The sequence below is a fragment of the Ranitomeya variabilis genome, chromosome 7 (genome assembly GCF_051348905.1).
Source record: "Ranitomeya variabilis isolate aRanVar5 chromosome 7, aRanVar5.hap1, whole genome shotgun sequence".
Lineage (NCBI taxonomy): Eukaryota > Metazoa > Chordata > Amphibia > Anura > Dendrobatidae > Ranitomeya > Ranitomeya variabilis.
In genome coordinates, this window is record NC_135238.1 from 77,564,765 (window position 1) to 77,586,618 (window position 21,854).

At 47.6% G+C, this 21,854-nt stretch overlaps 2 protein-coding genes across 2 annotated transcripts; one reads left to right on the forward strand and one right to left on the reverse strand.

Moving 5' to 3' along the window:
• Window positions 1-1,581: 1,581 nt before the first annotated feature.
• On the reverse strand, window positions 1,582-17,264 carry SNRNP25 (small nuclear ribonucleoprotein U11/U12 subunit 25). The gene is made up of 7 exons (XM_077275296.1): window positions 17,138-17,264; window positions 11,755-11,928; window positions 11,144-11,234; window positions 5,438-5,543; window positions 5,286-5,360; window positions 4,079-4,143; window positions 1,582-1,702 (listed from the first exon to the last, which is right to left on the reverse strand). The coding sequence occupies exons 2-6, from the start codon at window positions 11,923-11,925 to the stop codon at window positions 4,083-4,085; spliced, it is 504 nt and encodes a 167-aa protein (XP_077131411.1). The 5' UTR covers window positions 11,926-11,928; window positions 17,138-17,264; the 3' UTR covers window positions 1,582-1,702; window positions 4,079-4,082.
• On the forward strand, window positions 17,140-21,085 carry POLR3K (RNA polymerase III subunit K). The gene is made up of 3 exons (XM_077275297.1): window positions 17,140-17,457; window positions 18,445-18,532; window positions 19,204-21,085. Exons 1-3 carry the CDS (start codon window positions 17,347-17,349, stop codon window positions 19,329-19,331), a joined length of 327 nt encoding a protein of 108 aa, XP_077131412.1. The 5' UTR covers window positions 17,140-17,346; the 3' UTR covers window positions 19,332-21,085.
• Window positions 21,086-21,854: the final 769 nt, after the last annotated feature.

Below are 21,854 nucleotides of genomic sequence, written 5' to 3' on the forward strand. Positions count from 1 at the left end.
TTCTGGTAACTTACTACAAATGGCAAATCTTAGCTTTCCCTGAAACCTTTTTGGTTTCTCTTTTGCAGATGCTGCAGAGGATCCCCTGTCCTAACATAAATAGAATAGGGAATGCTACGTATATAGATTTAAGCGGTTAACCCAGTCACCTAACACACTCACATGTACCATGGTTTGCTCTGATGGGACATCCAAAGGACAGAATCCTCCATCGAACTCTCAGCTGCTCTAACATAGGTATTGAATTTATACTAGTCTTCCATAGCCACACCCTGGTAATTCCTGATTTCTGTGCGGTCCACAGTGTAACGCGCCTCCACTATGTGAACTGGGAATGTGTTCCACACTCAAATACAAAACCTGCATGTGTCACTGGAAGTTGTGGCTAGAAGTGCATTCAGAAGCAGAGAGCCCTCCAAGGAGGGAAGCGGTCCAAAGTCTAGGAACTTTCTCCTGCTCGACTGGTGCTGGCTGAGGGACCTCTCTTTGAGAGGTGTCACCGGCGGACTTCTTGACCGAAGGAAGGAGAGAATGAAAGCTCTGATCACCCGAAGTCCATCCTATGACGGTAATCTTCACGCACAAGCGTCTCTCAAGTGTTCATCCTCATAGGGACAGGAAAAACACTGATGGGTAGGGGTGTGAGGGGCTTTTTAACCTCTTGCGTGTTTTCTGTCCCTTTGGAGAATAAAGATGACAACCTTCAATGTGCTGTCAGGAGGGACGTCCCGGAAAATGTTGTATTTTGATAGATCAGACAAAAAAATATATAAAATTGTTTTCTTATTTTTGAAAGGGAGAAAAGAAGAGGAATTCAACTTTAGAATTTTTTTTGTTAGATTTTAAACTTTTTTTTTTTAGTACCTTTAGTGGGCTTGAACCTTCTTATATTTCCCCTATGGTGCTAAGCATTACAAGCAGCTAACTACCTTATCTGTTCTGCCCGATGCCCATCTCACAGCTGCTGGTAATTCTGCTGCTTCATTTAACCTCACATTAACAGAGCAGCTCTTTAACTTCTGGTATGCTCTGTCAACAGGAGAATCCCTGCTGACATCATGCTGATTGGCAGCTGACTCCCAAGGTTAGGCCGCCATGACATCTCTGGAAGCAGGAGAATCGCTGTCGGGAGCGGTCCGTGAGACCGTCGCAGGGCAGAACAGTTAGCAACTATGTACCTGTAAGTTCTAAACCCCATAGGGAAAATAACAAAGTCCAAGACAATTCCGTTAAGCAGTCAACATAGGATGTAAACATTAACTTGGCACCTAACATACCATGATGGAGGAAACCATTCTATGCTTTTTTTGTATTAAGTGTGAACTTAATGCTTGCTACATTTTCATGTTATTAATATTGCCTTTACCACAAAGCGTGGACCTAGTACTGATAGTTGAAGAGGCTTTGCAGCACCTTCTAATTCTACAAGATCTATCCAAACACTGCATATTTACTATTTGTTCCAGCAATACAAGAAGGAGCTGACAACCTCAAACTGTAGCTTCTCCTAGTGATCTAGTATTGAACAAATATGATAAAATCTGATACTTTCACATAAAGCCTAGCTGTGGACAACCAAAATAAATGATAAAAAGATTTCTGAATGTTTTATTATACAAGACAGTAATTAATAAAAGATTAGAATAAATAGACCGATCTGGCGGAGTCATTTATCACAGGATACTTCCACACATAATGGACTCTGTAAAAATAAAGACAGAAGACAGTGAGACCCCATACAGCGAATATCTCCACCTACAGTAATAAAAGCCTGGAATATTTACATTCAGGACTGAATTTGGGTAAATGACACAAAATGCATTGAACACTTCCTTACGTTTTTCATGGCTCCATTGCAGGTAACATAGAAAACCGGATCTGTCCTTTATTATTTTTTAAATTGAGAGAGATATATGCAGGGTGGTCCAAAAGTAGGTGGACAGAAAATAATAACATTTATTTTGATTATATATAAAATTATATTTACTAACACAAGCATAACATTTTATTCTGAACAAGAATACAAAAGCCCTTACATTTTATCAACCCAGGTGCTCAAACTGTTTTCCATCACAATTTGCACAGCTCTAATGTTAAATGCATGTTCTCATTATACCAGTAAATACAATTATGCCTGTAATATGGCCAGATAATTTGAAAGAAGCTTCATCGCTCCACATAATGTTATCTAAAATTACTGGATTTTCTCCAATTTCGTTCAGCATAATCTCACTAAATTGCAGCCGCCTGTCTGGATCTTCCTCCAATAAACCATGAATTAGACGTGGACGATACGCTTACCACCCAACAGATTTCAGGATTCGCATGATGGAAGCTCCTGAAATTCCCAATTCTAAAGAGACTCTTCTGGTGGACTTTTTTGGACTCTGAACAAATGTTTCAGCAACAAGTTGTTTATTTTTTTCTGTACAGGCTGTTTTGGGTCGACCAAAAACTTCCAAAAATATTAAGCTTTGATATTTATGAGTCTTTTGGGTTGATTGAGAACATAGTTGTTAATCAATAATAAAAAAAATAATCCTCTAAAATACAGCTTGCCTAATAATTCTGCACACTGTGTGTGTGTACACATATATACACACACACACACATATACACACACACATATACACACACACACACACACACACACACACGAATGAATGATTATACATATTCTAATGCCAACCAGGCCTAGTGTAAATTGTGCTTAGACATTTATTCAACAGTGTTGGGTCTGCAGAGCGCTTGCTTCTGTTTAGCTACAATTAGTTCCTCAGTGACGCAAGTGAAACAGGCTGAATTATTACTACAAGGCTGGAGTCACACTAGCGTATGGCATCCGATGCAAGATGCTAATGACCTTCGGCTCCTGCCCTGCTGCGAGTGTGATCTGAGTGTCAGTGCTTTGATCCTCTTGAAACAGAGCACAGGTGCAGAGGAGATGGAGAAAGCAATTTCTCCATCTCCTCCTTGGCTTGACTCTGTGTATATCAGACTGTACTCAGACAGGGTGGATTGATTTAAATCACGCCGATTTAAATCATGATTTAAATCACGATTTAAATCAAAAGATTTTTTTCTATTTAAATCGGATCGATTTAAATCATGATTTTAATCATGATTTAAATCACTGATTTAAATCAAAAGGTTTTTTTTAATATAAATCACGATTAAAATGAGAAGTGAGAGCAGTGCGCATGTGCGCCCATAGTTACACGGACGAAACTAGGGGCAACGATCTAACGCCAGGGTGAGGGGGGGACCCCAAAGTAAGTAAAAATCTTTTTTGTTTTACTATATGGCAATAGGTAGGTGTTTAAAAGCAGCATGTCTTAATTGTATAAACTATTAATAGCCTCCACATTTTGTTCATACTGCCCCTTTAATTCCACACTTCTAGCTTGGTTTCACTTTTGGTTTAGTTTCTTTTTCCATTCAGTTGACATGCCCAAACTTGTTGGATAGTCAGCATCCTACAGAAACCTCTGGAAGAGCATGGCATTGTGAATGTTACACATATACAGCCTTTATTCTACTGAGTTAAACAACTCAGCTTTATCTCATGATGGAAGAACCTTTGGATGGTAAAATATTTTCCTCAAAAAGCAGATTGAAAAAAATCCGATTTAAATCAAAAAAATCCGATTTTTTTGATTTTTTTAAAAAAACATTGATTTTTATCCACCCTGTACTCAGATGACATCAGAGTGCAGTCCAAGATTTCACACGCTACGATTCTCGGATGCACCCGCAGGATGCTGCCATTGTTCTGTCATGCCAAATCAGCATGAGAAAATAACAGCTGATGTGATCTGCACCATAGAGTAACACTGGGCCGAGTGCTATGCCATGTTTTATCACATAGCACTCGGCCGTGTTATACGCCTGTGTGACCCCGGCCTAAGCTCAGCGAGTCCTGCTGCAATCTGTTCCTCTTCTCCATAGGATTTTCCTATATGTCCTGCAGCACTGCAGCGTTACCACCAGGAAAATGCTACCGAAACTGTAATTTACAGATATCTACTTAATGACAAAATCATTCACAACTTAGGGAACGAGATATAATGTCACTGACCCAATCAGTACTTATCTTTGAGTTTCTTAATAAAAACCACTTCATCCCGATTTTTAATCCCGTACCTAAAAGACATTAAATACTTCAGTCAATAGGTATAACAAAGCCTCATTTCAGTAACGGGCCAAACCTCAACAACTGGACATTTAGGGTCCGATTCAGCATTTGCGAGATGGTTTTTAAGTCACTTTTTTTTGTCTTGTAGTATTTGTTGACATTTCTTGTGCCTAATGCTTTTTGTTTTTGTCTTTAACCTTTTTTTTGCAACTAAAAAGTCATTTGTTCCACTAAAGTTCTGAAAAAACACAAAAGAAAAGAATCCAGGGGAAAACTGCAGTACATTTACATAGTGTTGTGACTTTTATAAATTGGTGAATCAGTTGAAAATATCCAGAAACGCCAAACCCCGCTCATAATGGTGAACATTATATATAAAAAAAAAAAAAAAAAAACACAGGAAAACATAAAATACATGTAAAAAAAAAAAAAGGCAAAAAATAAAAAACAATTTGAGCGAAGCAAAAACATGATAAACACACTCAAAACTAACCAAAAAAACAGGTGGAAATGTAATAATGAATCAGGCCTTTAGAGTCTTATAACTCACATACGTCTGTCTGGTCTCTCTGTGGCCCTCAAGACTCTGCCCCAGGGCTCTTAATTTTCTCTAGTCTTACTACTGGCAGAGGACACCTCTTAGAATTGCATGCATTACCTTTTACCCCAAATTTACCTCTTGGCTTGAGATCTCACCCCCTTCTTTGGCAAATAACCAAATTCTTTATTCCTTCCTCCATCCGGATCTATAATTTGCAACAATAACTCCACACCCGCCTCCAATCCACCTCTCCCCTTGTTGCTCCCACTAACATACTCGCCTCATTGCTGACCTCTCCGGCCGTCGTCAAATCTTCTTTTCACTGTGCTCTTCATTATAGGCCAGACTCCCGGCCATGTCCAGACAGGAGATAACTGGGAGTCATAAGGTCACCGTCATCGCAGCCTTATGATGTGCAGAGAGCTGCCGCATGGACGGGGACTGAAGCCTGGGCCTATAGTGAAGAGGCCGGAGATGCGGACCGTATGATGGGTGGCCAGAACTGGCCTCTTCTGCCCCTACTTACTCACATAACTAGAATATAGCTGCCTGTAGAGAGAGAACATCACCCATCTCCGCTCCGCACACAGCAGAATAGACAGGACTTACTCCCGGAGACTTTTCTCATCATTATCCAGCTTCTCTCCAGAAAAGGACAACTGGTACGTTTTCCAGACATATTTCCTAGTAATAGGGAAATGTGCGTCAGTCATCACATCACTGATCCACAAAGAATGCACAGAATACACTACAGCGCTCACCAGCTGATATGCTGGATTCCTCCTTCCCTCTGGTGCTTTAGCTGCACGTAGCGCTGGATTCCTCGCTTTAAATCTAGAACCGTGGCATTCTGGATAACAACTACAGCTGCAAGAAAACATACAGAACATGTAAAGTACTTCTGCATCATTCTACTGCATGGATATTGTACCATATGTTGCAAAACTGAAAATAATGATAAATCCACACGGCCAGCAATACACAGGTTCACCAGCAGATGGCGATATAGCACAGTACATGGGAGCATCATTCACACACGTCCTTCTGTGCAGTCACTGCCCTATAGGACAGAATGGGATCAATTACTGACACCACCATGGACATCTACAGTTAGGAGATAATCACTATTCTCCGAGGGATTACATTATGGAGCTGTGTGTTCTACAAGCCTGTACAATGCAGTCATGGTGGGCGCCCACAGCATGTGTGGTTCTGATACCTAATGGGAGGAAACGCTACCTAAGCAGTTACTTACTATATTCTAAAATGCAGCAAAGTAACTTACAATTTAGCCTCATGTATGTTATACACTTACATGTAATTGTGTTATTGTATCACCCTGACCTCTATGATAGGGTTTCCTTAAAAAAAAAAAAAACCTACAAATATGCTGTAATAAAGAAAAAACAAATCATCAATGTTAATATCTGCATGCATCTAGCATGTTCTTCTCATGTCTGTGTGGGCTTGCAATGTAAGGAGCAGAACTGCGCAGTGTGTAGTGATCGCTGACGAGTGCGGCAGATTCTTGCCCATTCTAGTGAATAGAAGAGAAGCTGCAGCCTCGGCAGAGGCCACGGACGGCCTGCAGAGCGGCGATGTTGTGCCCCTTACATTACGTATAGACATCCGCTGTTAGCCTTCAGCGCCCTCTAGTGGTGAATCCTTATACTAGAAGGTATAGCAGCTTTATAAAACAGCCCTGTGGTAAGAGAGGGTTATAGCCGTGTACCAGCAGCGTCACTGATACCAGAGGGAGATCACAGACTGAACTCTTAATGTCATGTATTAAAAAAAAAAAAAAAAAAAATGTATATTCTGCTGTAAATCCTGTATGCTTCATTCAAAGAAGAACACAGGTAACTGTTCTTTATTAGTGATGAGCGAGTATACTCGTTGCTCGGGTGGTGTCTGAGTATTTGTTAGTGCTCGGAGATTTTGTTGCCTCAGTTGCATGATTTGCGACTGCTAGACAGGCTGAATACTTGTGAGGAAGGCCTGATTGTTAGGGAACCCCCACATGTATTCAGCCTGTCTAGCAGCCGTAAATCATGTAGCTGCAGTGACGAAAACGAAATCTCCGAGCACTAACAAATACTCAGAGATCACCCAAGCAATAATGCTATTCGCCCATCACTATTCTATATGAATCAACCAAAAGTCCCAACCAATTACAGTGGTACCGGTCTCTCAAACAATAATATAGATAGATTATAAAAATAAACTAAAAATTTACTTTTAATACCATTAAAAAGGAGCTGAGCTCATCGACAGGAACAAAATTAAGAAAAAAAAAAACCAAAACACGAGACCATATTGTAGGGCTCATAAAGCGATAGAATAGTGCATTGTAAGAAAAAAAAATGGTTTAATCTCACCCAGTTATCCCCATGAAAATGTACCCCAGAGGCATGAATCAAGATCCATCATTGAGGACCTATCCTTAAGAAAGGTCATCGATGTCTGACCAGTCGGCGTCCGATCAATATGAGGAGGATGTGCAGTACCCTGTCACAGCCACAAGACGGAGCAGCTTCACAATCGAGGAGTTCTGGACGGTTACCACCATCACCAATAACAGCTGGTCAGAGGGGGGCCAGATATATATCACATACTCAGGGTCCTGCAGTTACAGGTATACATCACGCAGGGTCCTGCAGTTACAGGTATACATCACGCAGGGTCCTGCAGTTGCAGGTATACATCACGCAGGGTCCTGCAGTTACAGGTATACATCACGCAGGGTCCTGCAGTTGCAGGTATACATCACGCAGGGTCCTGCAGTTGCAGGTATACATCACGCAGGGTCCTGCAGTTACAGGTATACATCACGCAGGGTCCTGCAGTTACAGATATACATCACGCAGGGTCCTGCAGTTACAGATATACATCACGCAGGGTCCTGCAGTTACAGATATACATCACGCAGGGTCCTGCAGTTACAGATATACAGCACGCAGGGTCCTGCAGTTACAGATATACAGCACGCAGGGTCCTGCAGTTACAGATATACAGCACGCAGGGTCCTGCAGTTACAGCTATACAGCACGCAGGGCCCTGCAGTTACAGGTATACAGCACGCAGGGCCCTGCAGTTACAGGTATACAGCACGCAGGGCCCTGCAGTTACAGGTATACAGCACGCAGGGCCCTGCAGTTACAGGTATACAGCACGCAGGGCCCTGCAGTTACAGGTATACAGCACGCAGGGCCCTGCAGTTACAGGTATACAGCACGCAGGGTCCTGCAGTTACAGATATACAGCACGCAGGGTCCTGCAGTTACAGATATACAGCACGCAGGGTCCTGCAGTTACAGCTATACAGCACGCAGGGCCCTGCAGTTACAGGTACACAGCACGCAGGGCCCTGCAGTTACAGGTATACAGCACGCAGGGCCCTGCAGTTACAGGTATACAGCACGCAGGGCCCTGCAGTTACAGGTATACAGCACGCAGGGCCCTGCAGTTACAGGTATACAGCACGCAGGGCCCTGCAGTTACAGGTATACAGCACGCAGGGTCCTGCAGTTACAGGTATACAGCACGCAGGGTCCTGCAGTTACAGGTATACAGCACGCAGGGTCCTGCAGTTACAGGTATACAGCACGCAGGGTCCTGCAGTTACAGGTATACAGCACGCAGGGTCCTGCAGTTACAGGTATACAGCACGCAGGGCCCTGCAGTTACAGGTACACAGCACGCAGGGCCCTGCAGTTACAGGTACACAGCACGCAGGGTCCTGCAGTTACAGGTATACAGCACGCAGGGTCCTGCAGTTACAGGTATACAGCACGCAGGGTCCTGCAGTTGCAGGTATACATCACGCAGGGTCCTGCAGTTGCAGGTATACATCACGCAGGGTCCTGCAGTTACAGGTATACATCACGCAGGGTCCTGCAGTTACAGATATACATCACGCAGGGTCCTGCAGTTACAGGTATACATCACGCAGGGTCCTGCAGTTACAGGTATACATCACGCAGGGTCCTGCAGTTACAGGTATACATCACGCAGGGTCCTGCAGTTGCAGGTATACATCACGCAGGGTCCTGCAGTTGCAGGTATACATCACGCAGGGTCCTGCAGTTGCAGGTATACATCACGCAGGGTCCTGCAGTTGCAGGTATACATCACGCAGGGTCCTGCAGTTGCAGGTATACATCACGCAGGGTCCTGCAGTTGCAGGTATACATCACGCAGGGTCCTGCAGTTGCAGGTATACATCACGCAGGGTCCTGCAGTTGCAGGTATACATCACGCAGGGTCCTGCAGTTGCAGGTATACATCACGCAGGGTCCTGCAGTTGCAGGTATACATCACGCAGGGTCCTGCAGTTGCAGGTATACATCACGCAGGGTCCTGCAGTTGCAGGTATACATCACGCAGGGTCCTGCAGTTGCAGGTATACATCACGCAGGGTCCTGCAGTTACAGGTATACATCACGCAGGGTCCTGCAGTTACAGATATACATCACGCAGGGTCCTGCAGTTACAGATATACATCACGCAGGGTCCTGCAGTTACAGATATACATCACGCAGGGTCCTGCAGTTACAGATATACATCACGCAGGGTCCTGCAGAAACAGGTATACATCACGCAGGGTCCTGCAGTTACAGGTATACATCACGCAGGGTCCTGCAGTTACAGGTATACATCACGCAGGGTCCTGCAGTTACAGATATACATCACGCAGGGTCCTGCAGTTACAGATATACATCACGCAGGGTCCTGCAGTTACAGATATACATCACGCAGGGTCCTGCAGTTACAGATATACATCACGCAGGGTCCTGCAGTTACAGGTATACATCACGCAGGGTCCTGCAGTTACAGATATACATCACGCAGGGTCCTGCAGTTACAGATATACATCACGCAGGGTCCTGCAGTTACAGATATACATCACGCAGGGTCCTGCAGTTACAGATATACATCACGCAGGGTCCTGCAGTTACAGGTATACATCACGCAGGGTCCTGCATTTACAGATATACATCACGCAGGGTCCTGCAGTTACAGGTATACATCACGCAGGGTCCTGCAGTTACAGATATACATCACGCAGGGTCCTGCAGTTACAGATATACATCACGCAGGGTCCTGCAGTTACAGATATACATCACGCAGGGTCCTGCAGTTACAGGTATACATCACGCAGGGTCCTGCAGTTACAGATATACATCACGCAGGGTCCTGCAGTTACAGATATACATCACGCAGGGTCCTGCAGTTACAGATATACATCACGCAGGGTCCTGCAGAAACAGGTATACATCACGCAGGGTCCTGCAGTTACAGGTATACATCACGCAGGGTCCTGCAGTTACAGATATACATCACGCAGGGTCCTGCAGTTACAGGTATACATCACGCAGGGTCCTGCAGTTACAGATATACATCACGCAGGGTCCTGCAGTTACAGATATACATCACGCAGGGTCCTGCAGTTACAGATATACATCACGCAGGGTCCTGCAGTTACAGATATACATCACGCAGGGTCCTGAAGTTACAGGTATACATCACGCAGGGTCCTGCAGTTACAGATATACATCACGCAGGGTCCTGCAGTTACAGGTATACATCACGCAGGGTCCTGCAGTTACAGATATACATCACGCAGGGTCCTGCAGTTACAGGTATACATCACGCAGGGTCCTGCAGTTACAGATATACATCACGCAGGGTCCTGCAGTTACAGATATACATCACGCAGGGTCCTGCAGTTACAGGTATACATCACGCAGGGTCCTGCAGTTACAGGTATACATCACGCAGGGTCCTGCAGTTACAGATATACATCACGCAGGGTCCTGCAGTTACAGATATACATCACGCAGGGTCCTGCAGTTACAGATATACATCACGCAGGGTCCTGCAGTTACAGATATACATCACGCAGGGTCCTGCAGTTACAGATATACATCACGCAGGGTCCTGCAGTGCCAGGAGTCCCAAATAATTCTTTGGTTTCCATGTGGTTTATCTAAGTATCAAGGAGTTACATTGTTATTGATATTGCGGTAGCAGATTTCATAAGGGATTTTGACATATTGTTTTTAACTGTTTTTAGCTTTTGTGTCAATAAAGTTTTCTGTATTTATAGTATTATAGGTGGTGTGCATACTTTATGAGTGGTTCTTTGCCTTTTCCTATTGCCGTAACCCTGAATACTCCGCCGTATTTTTTAGGAGGGGTGGTATTAGGATTTTGCTTTGAGGCCCGTAATTTCTGTGTGTACACTCCTGGTCCAGCTTTAAACATTTGGAGGCTAAGCCTTTGTTATGCTGCCCTCACTGTCTGGGAGTCACTACCTGGATTACAGCGATACCATCAATGAACACACTAAAATGAAGACTCCTACCGCATCCGTTCAGTTTGGTGTTTCCTAATATCAGACATTATAAAAGTGCCCACACAAATGGTGTGACACACATGGTCATTGCCCTGGCTATAACACTTACGCATCACTTCCCCGTCCCCTTTACACACCCGGACTGTCATTGCTTGACCAAATTCAAGTGCAATTTGGGAATTTATTTCTTCTAATGTAACCTGCAATTAAAAAAGGGAGCGGTCAAACATCAGTAAACACAATGGAAACTGGAAAGTGATATTATATTGTATTAAGCTTTTTCTTATCATGGAAAACACATGTAAGACTGGCAAAGAAAGAAAAAAGTGCACCTGTCAGCTCCGAAACTGCTGCTTACCTGCAGATATATTGCTCATCTGCATGTAAATAGCATTTAACCCATGTCTGCCTGCATTACTGGAGCAGCTGCAGGGAGAAAGTGACATGTTATTCTCCCTGTCCCTGCTCACTTTCAGCCATTGATAGGTTACAGTGAGTGCGGCTGTAATCCATCCCAGGCACAGACCAGCACAATCCAGCGCTGGCCGGCCGGCTCCTCCTATGTGGGAGTCCGGTAACATCTGACATTTGTGGCATTTGGTAAATGTCCCAGATCAGAATTTCACTTTTATTGAGACCTTTGGAATTGATCCAGCCTGACAATGTGGCCCTGGGATTAGAAGCGGCCTTAATCAGAGGAGACCACAAGCCGCGCCGTACCTGTATGGGCAGGTCACACAGCAGGGGGTCCTGGACCAACATTGCGAGACCCTCCTGGAATAGGTCTACGACTTCCGCATGTGGCAGCTCCTCCTCCGCATCTTCTTCTTTGATTTCACCTCCTGAAAGGTTGGGATCATACTCGTACCCCGAATTCACATTTACCTCCATTTCCTAAAAGAGACAAGATCTTTATTGGTGCGGCTCAGACACAGACTGCCCTGATGGGCCGGTGGAGCCATCAGAGACGCCATTATGGGCAGGGCCGTATTTGCCACTAGGCACTTGAGGGCACGTGCCTAGGGCGGTAAGATGCGGGGGGCGGCACCTGAGCAAGGCAAGGTGTTTTTTGGGTTTTTTTTAAATAGTCCGGGTCCGCGGGTCCGCCCGCCCTCCCTTCTCCCGCCCTCCTAAGTCTTATGGCTGCTGCGGGGGTGTCAGATACAGCGCGCCGCCCTCATGTGTACTGCACAGGGATCCGGAAACAAGTCACAGTGCAAATTGAAAAAGTTGCCACGTCACTCCTCTGTCATATATGTTGGTGCCTGAGACAAGTCACAGTGCAAGCCCTACCCCCTCCTCGCTGAGGCGCCAAGTTCAGTTTCTGCCTCATAGTCCTGTGTCGGGCCGCCCACCCACCTGTCTTCCGGCTGCTGTGGGAGTATCGGATCCCACCAGGGGCAGGCTGGGCTGGGGCGCAGGGCTCAGATGCCCCTGGGACGGTCCCCCAGCTTCTGGCTGCTTGCTGGGTTAAAGGCTGGGTGTCGGCAGCTGCATCCCTGCACTACAGACACGCCCACTCTGTGTGCAGTCAGTGTCTGCCGAACTCACCTGACTGGAAGGAGGAGATCCAGAGCGGCACAGCGTCCCCAGTCCAGATCGCAGCTGGTTAGGACGGTCCTGGGATCTGACAGGTAAGTAGAGAACACTGGGCCAGAGCGAGACCTCGGCTTGAAGTGAGGCACTCATGCCGGCACACTGCTGCGGGGTTATCCTGCTGAGGCTCTGCTCTACTGCTCACTGGAGACTGCTGGGCTCTGGTGGCACTGGCTTGTGATGGGTGTGTGCAGGCTGTGTGTGTGTGCCTACTGTGCCCCCTGTGCAGTGTGTGTGTGCCTACTGTGCCCCCTGTGCAGTGTGTGTGTGCCTACTGTGCCCCCCTGCGCAGTGTGTGTGTGCCTACTGTGCCCCCCTGTGCAGTGTGTGTGTGCCTACTGTGTCCCCCTGTGCAGTGTGTGTGTGCCTACTGTGCCCCCCTGTGCTGGCTGTGTGTGTGTGCCTACTGTGCCCCCTGTGCAGTGTGTGTGTGCCTACTGTGCCCCCCTGTGCAGTGTGTGTGTGCCTACTGTGCCCCCCTGTGTAGTGTGTGTGTGCCTACTGTGCCCCCTGTGCAGTGTGTGTGCCTACTGTGCCCCCCTGTGCAGTGTGTGTGTGCCTACTGTGTCCCCCTGTGCAGTGTGTGTGTGCCTACTGTGTCCCCCTGTGCAGTGTGTGTGTGTGCCTACTGTGCCCCCCTGTGCAGTGTGTGTGTGTGTGCCTACTGTGCCCCCCTGTGCAGTGTGTGTGTGTGTGTGTGCCTACTGTGCCCCCCTGTGCAGTGTGTGTGTGTGTGTGTGTGTGCCTACTGTGCCCCCCTGTGCAGTGTGTGTGTGTGTGTGTGCCTACTGTGCCCCCCTGTGCAGTGTGTGTGTGTGCCTACTGTGCCCCCCTGTGCAGTGTGTGTGTGTGTGCCTACTGTGCCCCCCTGTGCAGTGTGTGTGTGCCTACTGTGCCCCCCTGTGCAGTGTGTGTGTGCCTACTGTGCCCCCCTGTGCAGTCTGTGTGTGCCTACTGTGCCCCCCTGTGCAGTCTGTGTGTGCCTACTGTGCCCCCCTGTGCAGTCTGTGTGTGCCTACTGTGCCCCCCTGTGCAGTCTGTGTGTGCCTACTGTGCCCCCCTGTGCAGTCTGTGTGTGCCTACTGTGCCCCCCTGTGCAGTCTGTGTGTGCCTACTGTGCCCCCCTGTGCAGTCTGTGTGTGCCTACTGTGCCCCCCTGTGCAGTCTGTGTGTGTGTGCCTACTGTGCCCCCCTGTGCAGTCTGTGTGTGTGTGCCTACTGTGCCCCCCTGTGCAGTCTGTGTATGTGTGCCTACTGTGCCCCCCTGTGCAGTCTGTGTATGTGTGCCTACTGTGCCCCCTGTGCAGTCTGTGTATGTGTGCCTACTGTGCCCCCCTGTGCAGTCTGTGTATGTGTGCCTACTGTGCCCCCTGTGCAGTCTGTGTATGTGTGCCTACTGTGCCCCCTGTGCAGTCTGTGTGTGCCTACTGTGCCCCCTGTGCAGACTGTGTGTGTGCCTACTGTGCCCCCCTGTGCAATCTGTGTATGTGTGCCCCCTGTGCAGTCTGTGTGTGCCTACTGTGCCCCCCTGTGCAGTCTATGTATGTGTGCCTACTGTGCCCCCTGTGCAGTCTGTGTGCCTACTGTGCCCCCCTATGCAGTCTGTGTGTGCATACTGTGTCCCCCTGTGCAGTCTGTGTGTGCATACTGTGTCCCCCTGTGCAGTCTGTGTGTGCCTACTGTGTCCCCCTGTGCAGTCTGTGTGTGCCTACTGTGTCCCCCTGTGCAGTCTGTGTGTGCCTACTGTGTCCCCCTGTGCAGTCTGTGTGTGCCTACTGTGTCCCCCTGTGCAGTCTGTGTGTGCATACATACACATGTCCCTGCCCTGTAATAGCGTCCCCGATCCAGTAATAGCGGTTTCCCGCCTTGTAAACAGGATCACAGGAGGCAGAGTCCCTTCCTCTGGAAGTCTGCAGTGGCAGAAGTGGGACAATGCAGCGGGCCCTGAATGGGAGGAGGGGGTGTCACATCCGTGCAATGCTGCGGGCCCAATGTTGGCGGTAAGAGCTAAGGCTGTTCAGATTGCGTTAGTGCAATCCGTTTAGCGCGAGCGCTAGCGGATTGCGCTAACGCAATGTCTTTTTCGGGGCCGCGTTCAGGGGTCGCGTTAACGTCCCCGCTCTCGCAGATCCCCGATCTGCGAGAGCGGGGAACGGACCTCTGGCGCGCCGCGGACGCTGCAAGCAGCGTCCGAGGCGCGCTACAAAAGACCGGCACATCGTTAGCGCGTGCCGAAAATGACACGCGCTAGCAATGCGCTCTAACATTGCCGGAAATGGGAGCGCTAACGGACGCGGTGCACGGCGTTAATTTCGCCGTGCAACGCTGTCCGTTAGCGCTATCCCATTAACGCAATGGGAACCTAGCCTAAGTGAAGTGCATTGCTTTCCTGCCGGCCATATTTCTGAAGCTGTGGGCCACCGAAGGTGGAGATTCGGATCTTGGTCCAGATGCGATCTCAGTCTGCACATGCGCCGCCTGTGGCGGCCGTCTTCCTGAATCCCTCCACAGGGAAAACAATGCACTTACGCCGTAGCCTGGAGCCCTCATTATCGTAGGAATGTCAGTTAATAAATTGTTTTTCTAAGCTTTATAGTGTAGTTTTAGGTCAGAGAGGGATGCTAGGGATGAGCTAGCAAGGTGCAGGGTCAGGTAGTGATGTCTACTTGCGGACATATGCGGCACTTGTGGTGATACAAAAAACACTGCTAGCAACTTTTCTTTCCATTGCTGCAAGTACCGCATTTTCTGGATCACAGCAAAACCGCAAATGCTGCACATGTCTGCAAGTCCCATAGGGAATGAATGAGGCCGAACACAGTGTTGCTGTAAGTGATCTGCTATGTGGCAGATGCAGAAAAACTGCCAGATCTTCCGCAAATGGCAAAAATCGCTGATGTGAAAGTAGCCTAAGGCTACTTTCACACTAGCGTCGTGTACTGCACGTCGCTATAAGTCATTGCAGCGCACCGACGCTAGCGTTGAAAGCGCCGCACAACGGGGGCAGCGGATGCTGTTTTTCATCGCATCCGCTGGCCAATTGTGAGGTGCGGGGAGGCGGGGGCGGAGTTCCGGCCACGCATGGCCGGTCGGAAAAGACGTTCTCGACGCACCAAAAAACGTTCCATGCAACGTTTTTTGGTGGTGACGCAACACGACGCAACCGTCGCTAATGCAAGTCAATGGAGAAAAAACGCATCCTGCAAGCACTTTTGCAGGATGCATTTTTTCTGCAAAACAACGCATAGCGACGTGCAGTGCACGGCGCTAGTGTGAAAGTAGCCTTAGTCACTGCCGAGAGGGTCTGCATTAGTCATACTCACCAATGGGGGAGGCACCACGAAAAGTGCCTAGGGCAGCATAAACTCTAAATACGGCCCTGATTATGGGGTGAGGCAGATGTGGCGACGTCGATCACTGCCAGCACAGCGATCAGCAGACCATAGTCACTTGTCTCCTGCTTTCAGAGCAGACTCATGTGACATCCTAAGTACGCGCAGAGTCCTGGGAGGCCGGCGGCCCGGAGTGGGGGTGATGGCCGCCGCGCTCCATCCAGCTGCTGACCACTGTCAGGACAATTAATGACAATTCGTCATGTCAGAAGGAGAGAGATCAGAGGCAATGTCACCCACAACGCAATGGCTGATAACAGCGAACACTAAATGACAGGCTTATCCAGCTGAGCGCCCTCTGCAGCACAAGGAGCTGTAATGCACCTGTATAACACGACATTGGCGCCCTCTACAGCACGAGGAGCAGTAATGCACCTGTATAACACGACCATGGCGCCCTCTACAGCACGAGGAGCAGTAATGCACCTGTATAACACGACATTGGCGCCCTCTACAGCACGAGGAGCAGTAATGCACCTGTATAACACGACCATGGCGCCCTCTCCAGCACAAGGAGCAGTAATGCACCTGTATAACACGACCATGGCGCCCTCTACAGCACGAGGAGCAGTAATGCACCTGTATAACACGACCATGGCGCCCTCTACAGCACAAGGAGCAGTAATGCACCTGCATAACACGACCATGGCGCCCCCTACAGCACGAGGAGCAGTAATGCACCTGTATAACACGACCATGGCGCCCTCTACAGCACGAGGAGCAGTAATGCACCTGCATAACACGACCATGGCGCCCTCTACAGCACGAGGAGCATTAATGCACCTGCATAACACGACCATGGCGCCCCCTACAGCACAAGGAGCAGTAATGCACCTGCATAACACGACCATGGCGCCCCCTACAGCATGAGGAGCAGTAATGCACCTGCATAACACGACCATGGCGCCCTCTACAGCACAAGGAGCAGTAATGCACCTGCATAACACGACCATGGCGCCATCTCCAGCACAAGGAGCAGTAATGCACCTGTATAACACGACCATGGCGCCCTCTCCAGCACGAGGAGCAGTAATGCACCTGCATAACACGGACCATGGCGCCCTCTCCAGCACAAGGAGCAGTAATGCACCTGTGACGACCATGGCGCCACTCACCTGCTGCACAGCACGGGAAGCTTCCTGTCACTAAGCATCATGCTTCATGGAGACCAGAACAGAGACTAGCGGAAGCACACTGCAACACGTGACCTGTGGGCGGAAACACGTCATACTGCTGGCGGACGGAGGGCGGAAATATGTCACCACGGCCGAAGTATTGGCGGAAGTAGTGCAGTGTGCCGGTCCGGTGCTGGCGTGTGGGCGGCATGCTGCTGTTCTGCCCGACTTGTGGGAATGTGCTGATTGTGGAGGAGGGGCAGAAGTGCTACAGGTTCGCCTGCAATACCTGCCCCTATGTGCACAATATCAACCGCAAGGTCAGTGCGTGTTACGGCTTCTGACGGAAGGTCTGGGCCGTGTGTATAAGCTGCGGTGTCGGCTCTCGCCGGGCTTCCCGCACAGGCGCCCTCTGTCTCCACAGTGAATGTTTAATAGTATCTCCAGGGCAAGTTTGTTGCCTAGCAACAGTCTGTAGAGGTGACCAGAGACCACCGGGCCCCCCTGTGTCTGCGGTTCTGTGCCTCCGAGTCCCCCACTAGTCTTACAGCGCCTCAGTATAAGGCTGGTGGGAGCGACTGTGTCCTCAGGCTGCTGTGTAAGGTTGTCGTGTGCCGTGTAATCTGCGTTATACCCAATCAGGGCGTTGGTGCCATGGTTACAGCCTTACACAATGGCCGCCCTCGCCGTATAGTCCGGGCTATCCAGTATGTGTCTGTCGGCCATAGACGTGGTATAAAGTAGATCACAGGGCTGCATGGCCGCCTCACCCTAGTAGTTCTGTGTGGGGTCAGTGTGACTGCTGGGGTAGGGGTGCCCGGAGCTGTGCAGTGTTACCGGCTGCTGCAGGACCAGCCACTTACTATTCTGTCACCACGTGACACCTGTGGGCGAGAGGCTTGGTGGCTGCATGTCACTATTAAGGATCATCAATTTGTATTCAGTATAGTAATCAAGTAGCCTCTTGAATACTAATGTGTCCAAACGCAGGGACAGTGACACCAGCACTGATTGCATGCAGGGTTCACGTGTCATAACAACCTTACGTGAGCCCCAGGAACACGAGTGCTGGCACAGAAGGGGACTGTGTGTTTTTATTTTCACAGGGGCAAACATTCAGATTGAGAAGGGGTTGTCCTAATAGTGGGCAACCCATTTAACAATGAGTTAACTCTGTCCCTTCACCATTGCCATTATCTTATTACCCTATCTCTTTAATTGATTTATGTTCTTTAGTGGTCTACACTTGGGAATTTTGCATAAATAATAATCTCACTAGTCATATTTGGGATCTTTCTTCCTTTTAGGTAACTAGCCGAAAATACCCCAAACTGAAGGAGGTGGATGATGTGCTGGGAGGCTCTGCAGCATGGGAAAACGTGGACTCGACTGCAGGTAAGGGTTACTCATGGTACTAAGTGTAGGCTTGGCATCTAAAAATAATAGTCCGACTTTCATCCTCAAGTGGATGTTTTTGCAGCCATTTTTATACATCAGCAGTTATAAAATTGACAAGACTAAATACAGTTTCCTATATTAAATAATTGCAATGTATCGCAAAAATTCTGATTCAGATGCCATATAATGGCCCCTGAGGCTGGCCACCTCGTTGACACACATCTCCCATGCAGGACTTTACCACCTGCTTTCCTGCATCATGTAAATGCCATGTAGCCAGGCTGGGTGGATTAGCCACGTAGCCAGGCTGGGTGGATTACCTACGTAAATGCCACGTAGCCAGGCTGGGTGGATTAGCTACGTAAATGCCACGTAGCCAGGCTGGGTGGATTAGCCACATAGCCAGGCTGGGTGGATTAGCCACGTAGCCAGGCTGGGTGGATTAGCCACGTAGCCAGGCTGGGTGGATTAGCCACGTAGCCAGGCTGGGTGGATTAGCCACGTAGCCAGGCTGGGTGGATTAGCCACGTAGCCAGGCTGGGTGGATTAGCCACGTAGCCAGGCTGGGTGGAACACACTTGTAGGTACGATACACAGAACACCAGCCACGTTACATTAGGATTGATGCATCTTCATTGTGTAACTTGGTTATGTTCTTGTCCCTCCAGAAACGTGCCCTAAGTGCGAGCATCCAAGAGCTTTTTTCATGCAGATTCAGACCAGATCAGCTGATGAGCCAATGACTACATTCTACAAGTGTTGCAATCTACAGTGTGGCCACCGATGGAGGGATTGATCCTTTACCCTTTGTGCTGTCATTGGACATTGCTTATGTATATTAATGTCTGGGGGCAAATTCTCTATTAATTTTTTTTATTTAAACTTGATGAAATGGTGAAAAAATAACTTCTGTTCTCATTTTGAATCTTAACCAAGCCCTCCTTTCATGTGACCTGTATTCTTTTTGTTACCCGAATCCTGAAGGGTCTCATTACGTATCCCTCTTGGAACCAGAGTGGAGGAACCATGTCAGTGGCTCTCGTGGTGGCAGACCTGCCCCATACATATAGTACATAAACGGCTGTTCATTTGACTGTCTGTTATGTAGCACACAAATTCAGCTGATTGTCACCCTTATTGATTTGAAGAAATAGTTATTGGGAACAGCCTTGTTTCTTAATGTGTAGAAAGCCTTGGTGTAAGGCATTATAGGCACTATGGCACACTTACAGAAGAGAACAGCTCAAGGACTTGTATTTAAATGGGATATTATTCTTTCTTAAAGGGGAACAAGGCTTTTGATATGTATTTATCTATCTGAGGATAGATCTTCAAAATTACATCAGTTTAGGGCTGACACTTGGTACCCCACCCCAACCTGCTGTTTTCCACGCCGGTGGGGACTGCATGTGAACAGTGTAAAAGGCCATAACCGCACACTTGCGCACTTTTGTAGTTGCCACTGCTTAGAGCTGAAGCTCAACTATTACTCAGTTGAATTGGAACTGCCCTACAGTACCTGGGAACGGCCACTACAGTTTTGCTGTTCTGCCTTCATGCATTGCTTATGTCTGACCAGAGGTGAAGACAGCTGATCAGTGGGGGTTCCAGGTACAAGACCTTCACTATCTGGTACCGATGACAACGGATAGCTCATGAAAATCAGAAGTCTGGACAGCCCCTGAAAGCAAGAAAATGGTATGAATGAAGAATAAAATGTGAAGGCGCTTGTCTAAGTGTCCCAGCATCCCACTGAGCAGCTGTTTGCATCTCCTGAAACCTGAGCAAGGACACCACCACTCCTTACACTGTACAGTGGATGTTCTCCGTTATTGCAGCTCAGATTTTATTGAGATAATTGGGAGCTGAGCTCCAGTAGCGGGGAACGGCTACTACACAGTGTACGGAGCTGTGATGTCCTAGCACCATACACTCTCACCTTTCAGTGTCAGCAGGGCTTGTAAACAGCTGATTAGTGAGGGTAAGTCAATATCTGAGAAATGGACAACCCATTTAAATATTTTTTATATGTATTTACATTTAAGTGAGAAGTATAATGATCTACAGTTATGAAATGGTTTCCTTAGCGCTTTTTTTAAGATTTACTTTCAAAGGTGCCTAATAGTTGTGCAACATAAGATGTCATGCTTCCACATTGCGATTAATTTTTATATAGAGTGAGAGTCACAGTGACACCCACTGGTTGCTGAGTTTGGGACCAGAGTTGGAAGCAATTCTATCTCGCTGGGTTTCTGCAGGACAATATTCTTCAGTAACTACTAATGTGGCATTTGCAATCTTTGTCTTTTTTTGCCACAAGACCCCCTGGAACCCTAGTCTAGTGAACGTATTATGCACAGAACTATCATTGACTGTTTTCTGCCACATTTTGCGGCGCCTGTTGGTCGCAGCACAATTGCATTTTTATCAAAACTTCATCTTACAATCTTATGTTGCACATCTTCATGTCGCTGTATAGCTGCAGCCTAAATCAGTAACTTGAGCATTTTTTCTATATTCAGAAAAGCAAAATAAAAATGCCAATGTTTAGTGTTGTACAGATTATTTCTCTATTTTGTCATTCATGGATCTACTTTACATGTCACCTGATGCTTGAACTTAGACTATGAGAAAAAATAGATTTGAGAAAGAGAACCAAGGTCAAAAATGCGTGTTGTCTGTGCAGGATTTAAAATGTGTGAGTCACAAATAATTGGGATTCTGAAGGGCCAGTATTGGCAGATTATTTGGAAAAAGGTTGTGGTCACCAGTGTGTGTTACTGTGAGATGCTCACTGAAGAGCTGAAGGCTAAAATGTGCACAAAAAGCAGAAGAGAGCTATCCATAAGCGTTGGGTTGGTGCATGAGAAGGCACGCCTGCACACTGCTGCTTGTACTTGTCTTGTGCCAGAGCGCCTGCCTTGTTATGCTGATCTTGACTTTTCAGACTATCATCTGTTTGGTCTCCTAAAAGAAGCCCTATGAAGAGGAAGATTCATGTCTCAAGAAGAGCCCTGGTGTGAATAATTTTTTGCTCTCCCTCACAGATGCTTCCTTTTACTGTGGCGAATGTCTGTCCATGGTAGGCTTTCAGCGTGTTTGTAAAGCGGTCCTCCAGTCCAGGGTCTCAATAAAATGTCAGTGGCTGAATACTTACATTCAGTATTCCTTTACAATAGTTAGACCACCGATCCCCTCCATTGGGGGGCTGCAGTAGTCTAAAAACTCCTCCATAGACTATGATTGTTCCTATTACATTAGAACAGACAATTCTAAACATGTAAAATCTGACAAGGAAAGTTCTGAAATATTCTAAACA

What these genes read in the sequence shown, in the direction of transcription:
- SNRNP25 (XM_077275296.1), bottom strand. Translation starts at nt 11,925, where the DNA reads ATGGAGGTAAATGTGAATTCGGGGTACGAGTATGATCCCAACCTTTCA. An exon ending in TGTGTGACCTGCCCATACAG is followed by an intron (nt 11,235 to 11,754) that starts GTACGGCGCGGC and finishes TTTTAATTGCAG; the next exon opens with GTTACATTAGAAGAAATAAA. An exon ending in AGGGGACGGGGAAGTGATGC is followed by an intron (nt 5,544 to 11,143) that starts GTAAGTGTTATA and finishes GTTTTCTTGCAG; the next exon opens with CTGTAGTTGTTATCCAGAAT.
- POLR3K (XM_077275297.1), top strand. Translation starts at nt 17,347, where the DNA reads ATGCTGCTGTTCTGCCCGACTTGTGGGAATGTGCTGATTGTGGAGGAG. An exon ending in TGCACAATATCAACCGCAAG is followed by an intron (nt 17,458 to 18,444) that starts GTCAGTGCGTGT and finishes TCTTCCTTTTAG; the next exon opens with GTAACTAGCCGAAAATACCC. An exon ending in AAACGTGGACTCGACTGCAG is followed by an intron (nt 18,533 to 19,203) that starts GTAAGGGTTACT and finishes TTGTCCCTCCAG; the next exon opens with AAACGTGCCCTAAGTGCGAG.